General features: G+C 43.5%; 1 protein-coding gene across 2 annotated transcripts; it reads right to left on the reverse strand.

The window, feature by feature from the left end:
- Positions 1-1,388: 1,388 nt before the first annotated feature.
- On the reverse strand, positions 1,389-8,143 carry LOC135096780 (uncharacterized). Of its 2 annotated transcripts, none has more exons than XM_063998538.1 (6): positions 7,603-8,143; positions 7,232-7,349; positions 5,519-5,592; positions 2,611-2,736; positions 2,107-2,320; positions 1,389-1,515 (listed from the first exon to the last, which is right to left on the reverse strand). In XM_063998538.1, the coding sequence occupies exons 1-6, from the start codon at positions 7,612-7,614 to the stop codon at positions 1,409-1,411; spliced, it is 651 nt and encodes a 216-aa protein (XP_063854608.1). In that variant the 5' UTR covers positions 7,615-8,143; the 3' UTR covers positions 1,389-1,408. The 2 variants fall into 2 exon arrangements, with proteins under 2 accessions (XP_063854608.1, XP_063854607.1); XM_063998537.1 differs by having other exon boundaries at positions 2,575-2,736.
- Between the last annotated feature and the right edge of the window lie 854 nt (positions 8,144-8,997).

Here is an 8,997-nt window from a genome sequence, read left to right on the forward strand (position 1 = left end):
AAAGGTTTGAGCAAAGAGTTCAGCTTTAGAAATAGATGTGATAGCAGTGGTGCCATCTGGTTGAAGTAGAGGAGGGAAAGAAGAAGAAGCAAAGTTATTGGAGATATTTTTGGCTAGATGCCAGAAATCACGAGGGGAGTTAGATCTTGAAAGGTTTTGACATTTTCTGTTAATGAAGGAGTTTTTGGCTAGTTGGAGAACAGACTTGGCATGGTTCCGGGCAGAAATATAAAGTGCATGAGATTCTGGTGAAGGAAGGCTTAAGTACCTTTTGTGGGCCACCTCTCTATCATGTATAGCACGAGAACAAGCTGTGTTAAACCAAGGTTTAGAAGGTTTAGGACGAGAAAAAGAGTGAGGAATATACGCCTCCATGCCAGACACTATCACCTCTGTTATGCGGTCAGCACACAAAGACGGCTCTCTGACACGGAAGCAGTAGTCATTCCAAGGAAAATCAGCAAAATACCTCCTCAGGTCCCCCCAACTAGCAGAGGCAAAACGCCAGAGGCACCTTCGCTTAGGGGGATCCTGAGGAGGGATTGGAGTGATAGGACAAGATAAAGATATGAGATTGTGATCGGAGGAGCCCAACAGAGAAGAAAGGGTGACAGCATAAGCAGAAGGATTAGAGGTCAGGAAAAGGTCAAGAATGTTGGGCGTATCTCCAAGACGGTCAGGAATACGAGTAAGGTGTTGCACCAATTGCTCTAGGTCATGGAGGATAGCAAAGTTGTAGGCTAGTTCACCAGGATGGTCAGTGAAGGGAGAGGAAAGCCAAAGCTGGTGGTGAACATTGAAGTCTCCAAGAATGGAGATCTCTGCAAAAGGGAAGAGATCAGAGTCTTTTCTTGCTGTCAATACAAATAATAACAAATAACACAACCATTATATTCCCCTTTTACAAAAATAAGTAAATAAATAAATAGATACATAAAATAATAAAATAAGTAATAGTTCCACCTTGCCTATCATTAAAAATCAATAAACAAGGAAATGTAAGCACACTCCACCTACACAAATAAATACCCAAGCTTCACTTGCCTCACACACCAACACACACACACACACACACACACACACACACACACACTTGGGCACCCAAACTTTAACTGTGAGAAGCTTCAACTCACCTCCCAGGCAACAGCCACACACCCCGACACCCTAACCCACATTCAGGGACTCGGGGTGCACCAGGATGGGCTGGGAGGACCTGAAGACGCAGCCGTAGCATGAATGTACCCTAACACAGCCCTGGAAGCTCAGGACGTACCAGGGAGAGACTGTGAACGCGGCATTCTCATTCTAACGGCCTGTTTTCATGTTGAAGCAGAAGGGTTTCTTCAGAGTGGCTGTCTTGACGACCTGAAAGCCTTCCTTGCTGCCAGAAGTGGAGGACTTCCAGTAATTAGGGCTGTAAATGGGCAGCCACAAGCCCCTTCACACTCCAGGGGCCTCCCAAACTGACCGTGGACGGCAGGGTGACCGAGGGGCCGGGGCGTGCCGTGACAAGACCTGAGGGAAGCGGGGGGTGGTGTTAGACTGGTGGTGGGGACATTAGGGCACAAGGGAATTGGGAGTGGCTTAGTACATTAAAGAGGAATGGTATTTGGGGAGGCTATGAGATACAAGTTAATAAATACAAGTGAACACAAGTGAATACCAGTGAATATCTAACTAAATTTTACATAATAAGAGCTTTAAATCCTGACAAACTTGAATTTAGGGATACAACTCAGGAAGGTTATGCAATACAGGGTAATATAAGTGAATACAAGTAAATTTCACACAACAGCAGACCTTTCAATCCTCACTAAGTTCTAACCTAACTATACAATTGAGAGGGAAAAATTTCTTGTATCAAAAGGAAAGAGAAGGAAGGTGTGATCGAGTTCCTCGTCTGTAGGCTGATTTGTTCCTCCTCTTCCTCCTTATTTCCCTTATTTCTTGTCCTCTTCCTCTTCCTCCTCTTACTGCTAGTCTTGTCTCCTTCCATCATTCATCTCTTCTTTCCCTCACTGCCTCTTTATCTTACAAAATTCCTATTCCTGTCTTCCACCTTTATCACCTCTCCTCCTCCTCCTCCTCCTCCACAGAGACACTCACTGACATAGTACTCCACAGCCTCTATGTCCCTGCAGAAGTGCTCCAGGTCAGCCGCCAGTTTGGGGTCACCAGCCAGGTCAAGGAAGGAGGTGAAGGGCTGCATGCTAAACCTCCTGCGGTACGTGTAGAGCCCCTGGAACCTCAGCTGGCGGCCGTTTTCATTCACCTCCTCCAGCACTGGGTAGAGAGCGTGTGTGTGGTTCCTTGATGTCAGCTGTGAAGGGAGAGAGAGAGTGTGTGAGTGGTGGTGTGCTTGGTAGGGCAGAGGGAGTCATACATGTGTGTCTGGGAGGTACTGTGCATCTCCTGTTTATCTAACCATCCATCCATTCATCCACCTTACTGCTCACCTCTCTCACTCACTCCACCCTTCTAATTTCAAACTTGCCTTCCAAAACAAACCTTCACTTCCATTTCCTCCACCTTACCAAAATATTTCATTATCTAACCTTCCATCTTACTAGTCACCTCTCTCTCTCTCTCTCTCTCCCTCTCTCTCCTCACTGATGACAATGATGACAGTAAGGCGGACAGTCTGGTAGAGGCAGTTGTCATCCCAAGATTTGGGTGAGTCTTGAGCAGCTCGTCACACACACAGTTGTGCTCCCTCATCCAGATGGTGGAGTATGCCTGCAGGAGGAAAGGTGGACTTACTGGTGGGGAAAACAGATGAAGGTACTTGTGGGGAAGTGAAAGGCTGGATAGGGAGGAACAAACAGTGACAGGGAAATTTAAAAGCTGGATAGGAATAAAGAAAGACTGACAATAAGAAATTGACAGGGAAATTATTTTAAAGGCTGGATAGGAATAAAGAAAGACTGACAGAAAATTTAAAGCAATGACCTTAAGGAAAATTTTACGGGGAAATTTTAAATCCCGAGGGAAGAGAAAACAAGACTTACTTGCTGGGAAATTAATACGTAAGAAGAAAAGTGTCTTGAAACCTCCCATGTGAAAGTGTTCAGGGTGGAAGAAGGAGGAAATACAGAAGCAAGCAGGGAGTTTCAGAGTTTACCAATGAAAGAGATGAATGAGAATACTGGTTAACTCTTGTATTTGGGAAGTGGACAGAATAGGGGTGAGAAATAAGTGCAGTGAATTGAAACCACAAAGAGAAGGAAATACAGAAGCAGGGAGGGAGTTCCAGAGTTTGCCAGTGAAAGGGATGAATGTCTGAGAACACTGCTTAACTCTTGCACTAAGGAGGTGGACAGAATAAGGTGAGAAAAGGAGAGGAAAAACACCAAAAAAATACCTGCAATACTCACCCGAACATACCCAAAACACGCTTAAAACAAACAAACAAACAAACAAAAAAAAAACTCAACACCCCATAACACCCCAATATACCGACAAAACTCACCCCAAACACTCAAAACACCCAAAACACACTCTTAAATACCCCAAAATACCCAAAACTCATCCAAACAAACTAAAAACATTTAAAATAAACCCCAAACACCCTACACCACTCCAAAACTCATCAAACACACTCAAAACATCCCACAACACCACAGAAAGCACCCCATACACACCCTAACACAAACAAAACTACCTGCTCACACACACACACACACACACACACACACACACACACACATCAAAATTCACCAAATTCTATTCAATGAAATTTTTCTTTCTATTCAATGAAATTTTGCTCATACCTCAAATTCTCTCTCTCTCTCTCTCTCTCTCTCTCTCTCTCTCTCTCTCTCTCTCTCTCATAAGAACATAAGAACATAAGAAATAAGGGAAGCTGCAAGAAGCGACCAGGCTTACACGTGGCAGTCCCTGTATGAAACACTCCTACCTATTTCCATCTGTTATCCCCATCCATACACTTGTCTAATCTTCTCTTAAAGCTCTCTAGTGTCCTGGCACTAACTACATGATTACTGAGTCCGTTCCACTCATCTACCACTCTATTTGAGAACCAATTTTTTCCTATCTCCTTCCTAAACCTAAATTTTTCAAGCTTGAACCCGTTATTTCTTGTTCTACCTTGGTTGCTGATCCTAAGAATTTTGCTTACATCTCCCTTGTTATAACCCTTATACCACTTAAAGACTTCTATCAGGTCCCCTCTTAACCTACGTCTCTCTAGAGAATGTAAATTTAACCGCTTCAACCTCGCTTCGTAAGGAATACTCCTCATCCCCTGAATCCTTTTAGTCATTCTCCTCTGTACTGATTCTAATAGACCTATATCTTTCCTGTAATGTGGGGACCAGAACTGCACAGCGTAGTCTAGATGAGGTCTGACCAGCGCCAAGTATAACTTTAATATTACTTCCTTTAATATTTACTTTAATATTATCTATCTATCTATTATTATATCTACTTTAATATTACTCTCTCTCTCTCTCTCTCTCTCTCTCTCTCTCTCTCTCTCTCTCTCTCTCTCTCTACCAAAATATTCTCCTTTATAAATACACAAAAATTTAAGTGGACAGAGAGAGAGAGAGAGAGAGAGAGAGAGAGAGAGAGAGAGAGAGAGAGAGAGAGAGAGAGAATGAAAAAAAATAAATATACCTACGATTTTATACTTTAATAAATTAAATAAAAAAATAATAAAATGATGATGATGATGATGATAGTAGTAGTAGTAGTTGTTGTTGTTGTTTTTGTTGTTGTTGTATCATTATTTACAGTTCATAATATTTTTACAATGCGTACTGAAATTTCTCTGTCTCTCTCTCTGTGTTCTCCTGACACAAATTGTTCTGTACATAATGGCGGTGTTGTTGCATTCCCGTGTGTTGCTGTCTGTTAATGTGGCTGCGCGTTGCATGATGCATGACAGAGAGAGAGAGAGAGAGAGAGAGAGAGAGAGAGAGAGAGAGAGAGAGAGAGAGAGAGAGAGAGAGAGAGAGACTTGGTCACTTAGCAATGCCTGTGTGATGGTCTGTGTGAAAGTGCTTGTCTGAAAGTGATGGTGACTGAAACGACCTTTTCTGGGTCACCTGTGGGTGGGACAGGGAGAAGGGGGGGAATGGAGGAGGAGGAGGAAGTGTATTTGTTTATTTGTTTAGGCCTTCAGGTGATCATACCCATAGAAGACCGTCCACACGCACGCACGCACACACACACTGGCTGTCTCAAAACACCCACACATTCACGCGACCATCTCAAACACCCTCACACATCAAAATATCCACACACCAATCCATATATGCACTCAACCATCCACGCCCACACCTCATCCACTTGGCTATCTCAAATACTCACACACTCATCCGCACAGCAATCCTAAGTATCCACATAACCACCCCCACACACCTATTCACGCCCACACCTACCGGCTTCTCACCTAAACTGCTAATATCCACCACCTTCACCACCACCACTTTCTTAATCATCCACACTTCCACACACATTCCACCTGATGTAACGTATTAAATGTGGTACTCACGCGTATGTGTGTGTTCGTGCGTCCTGGCAGGGAGTGACAGTGAGGGGTGCCCTTGCGTCCGTGTCTCCGTGCGGCTGATGAGAGAGAGAGAGAGAGAGTGAGAGTGAGGGGGAAGAGGCGCAGTGTAGGTTCACGAAGCCGAGCCACTCACGCTGTCTCGAAAACACAGGAAGGTGATTCTTTCTCTCATTTCCTGCAAAGTTAGGGTGAAGTTAAGTTTGATTTAGTGTGATGTAATGTTAAGTTAGTTTTGTAGGTCGTGTTACCTGTATTTCACGTCCGTAACAAACACACAACAAACATTTCATTTAGTGTGGAAACACTTGAATCTTTAACTGGTCGTCTCTCGTTGTCCAGCCAAGGTAAAGTTACAGTGGGTTTGTTATCACATTGCCTGTATTTCAAGTCGATATTACCACCACACACTGTGCCACCAACATTTCAGTTCTTAACTCCTTCCTTCCTTTTTCATGTCGCTTGTTTCCCTGCAAAGTTAATTTCAAGTCAATCTGTTATATTATATGTATTCAAAGTGATATCCATACACACACACACACACACACACACACACATACCCATAACACTCAAATTATTGTACTGAGAATCTGCTACACACACCAAACAATATAACAAACAAGCCAGTTTTCACATAGGTACTATAATGCTATCTATCTGTCTGTCTATCTATCTATCTATGTATATGTAATCGTACTGTTGACATAATGGATATAACAATGAAGCCTGTATAGCATATCACCTAAAATTATACTTATACATAATTAAAAGTTATTGCATTATCTACACAACAAGCGATATTGCATTATAAATATATGACCTTGTGTTGTTAAACCGTAAGGTGTGTGTGTGTGTGTGTGTGTGTGTGTGTGTGTGTGTGTGTGTGTGTGTGTGTACAAACAAAGGCCATCACTCAAGTTAAGGCTGAAAACAGACAAAATATAGCAGGTACTTGAGCAGAATGGATGTACAGAGTCATTAACACACACACACACACACACACACACACACTGACTGACAGACTTACTGACTGATTAAAGATGCCACTAGTCACCTGGTTAACACACACACACACACACACACACACACACACACACACACACACACACACACAGCCCCAAGTGTTTTTTTTTTATTATTATTTTGCCGGATGTAAAAAAAAAATCCTGATTTTTACAAAATTTATTATACATGTAAGAAATTAAGTTGAAAATGTTTATTTTGCACACGATGAGGAAATACACTTAATGATTGTCATGCTAAACATGTATGTATGTATGTATGTATGTATGTATGTGTGTATGTATGTATCTAAATATGATATGATAGTACGTGTGTGTGTGTGTGTGTGTGTGTGTGTGTGTGTGTGTGTGTGTGTGTGTGTGTGTGTGTTAGTGCATCATCCCAGGGTTCACAAAACTGACCCAAGTCAGGAACCACCATAAATAAACGAGACTGCTATTGTATAACCTATCATAAAAAGATCATTGTAGTAGTAGTAGTAGTAGTAGTAGTAGTAGTAGTAGTAGTAGTAGTAGTAGTAGTAGTAGTACTTTCACCACCGTACCGCTAGGGCTTTGGGGAGCGGCGCCTCCCTCCCCCCACCACTGCAAGACCACGAGACAGTCGGGTGGGGGGCTGGGGGCAGGGGTGTCCAAAGCTCACAGTGGCGGGTGGAGGAGAGGGAAGGATACTCACCTCGCGGATAGGGGGAGCGGGGTCCTCGGGGGATGGGGGCGATTACTGAATTGGGCTGGGGGGCGCCGGGGGGGGGGGGGTAGGAGTGCCCCATGTAGTAGCCCCAGGACTTGCCGCTCTGTGCGGGGTACAGAAAGAGAGAAGCACGTTATACAGCTGCTGGTAGAAGTAGTAGTAGTAGTAGTAGTAGTAGTAGTAGTAGTAGTAGTAGTAGTAGTAGTAGTAGTAGGCCTTGATTCATTCATATTTCCACTCTTCACTAAACATTCATTCACACATTCCCTATCATTTCCATTCACCACCACCACCACCACCACTACAAGTCAACATCATCGTGCTCTACTCTTTCACAATCTTTCTCAACCTTTCACCTTCAGCATCATTAATTTCTCTTTCTCTTGGATCCTCCTGCTCCACTTCCTCTCTAATCTTTATATTTTTTTTTCATTAAAGTATTTTCTAATATACGTATCTTTTTCTTCCTGTTCTTCCTCCCTCTCCTCCTCCTTATCGCAAGAAAGTGATTCCTATAAAGTTGTTTTCACGCCTCCAGGCGGTGTGTCACACGCACTTTTTCCGTCAACTTTTTCCATCGTTTGCCTGAAAATCGTGGATATCTTGGCTGCGGCCTGTCACACACACAAACGGTGTTTCATCTGAAACTTTCGGTCGGCACAGACCAAGGAGTGTAAACAAACATGGAGTCCACGCTGCGGCAAAGATACGCTGCTCTGAAACTAATACTATGTACTATGAGACACAGTATTGGAGGGCACAGGTGACTGTGTTGTGAGCCGCTCTTTTCAGGCCTTTCTTCATACAAGATTCATCCTTGTGGTCCCAGAGGCACTTATGGCTCCTGATGCTTCCACAAGGAACTCCTCTGAAAGGCGTGTCCAGCTTGGATGTGGTTTTCCTTCCATGACGAGGCGTTAGAGGTGGTAATAACGCTCTGTGAGACAGCTTGAAGCCACGCGGAAAGTCTCGGTCTTGGTCTTGGAAATGTAAACAAAGGCGGAAATTTGAGGCAGGCGGAAACAATCCTGATCGTCTGACGAATTCCTGCGATAACTTCGTGCGGATCGATGAAAAATAGACGGAAATCACATTAATCGACGCAAAAAAGTGCCAGTGTGACACTGAGCCTTTACTATATCCATTCTCTCTCTCTCTCTCTCTCTCTCTCTCTCTCTCTCTCTCTCTCTCTCTCTCTCTCTCTCTCTCTCTCCTCTCTCTCTCTCTCTCTCTCTCTCTCTCTCATATACAGGGATGATGATGATGATGATGATACAGAGAGAGAGAGAGAGAGAGAGAGAGAGAGAGAGAGAGAGAGAGAGAATTAGTCATGTTGACGGACGTGAAAAGTGATGGAGGAGGAGGAGGAGGAAGAGACAAGAGAAAATAAATATACAACAACAACAACAATAATAATAATAACAATAATAATAATAATAATAATAATAATAATAATAATAATAATAATAACACCAAGCTATAACCACGTGACACCAATCAGCTGTTTGGGTCACGTGATCTACCCACTCTCCTCCCCTCCCCTCACCCTCCTCCTCTTCCCTCCCCTCCTCACGCTCTCATATCCCACCCCACCCACTAATCACCCCCCCTCTCTCTCTCTCTCCCCCTCTCTCTCTCTCTCTCTCTCTCTCTCTCTCTCTCTCGTTAGGCCTAACAAATTTACTGCGTATTTCACTGACGAGAGAGGGTGGTGGTGGTGGTGGTGGTACTAGTAGTAGTAGTAGTAGTAG

This window comes from Scylla paramamosain, unplaced genomic scaffold (assembly GCF_035594125.1).
Source record: "Scylla paramamosain isolate STU-SP2022 unplaced genomic scaffold, ASM3559412v1 Contig7, whole genome shotgun sequence".
Taxonomy (NCBI): domain Eukaryota; kingdom Metazoa; phylum Arthropoda; class Malacostraca; order Decapoda; family Portunidae; genus Scylla; species Scylla paramamosain.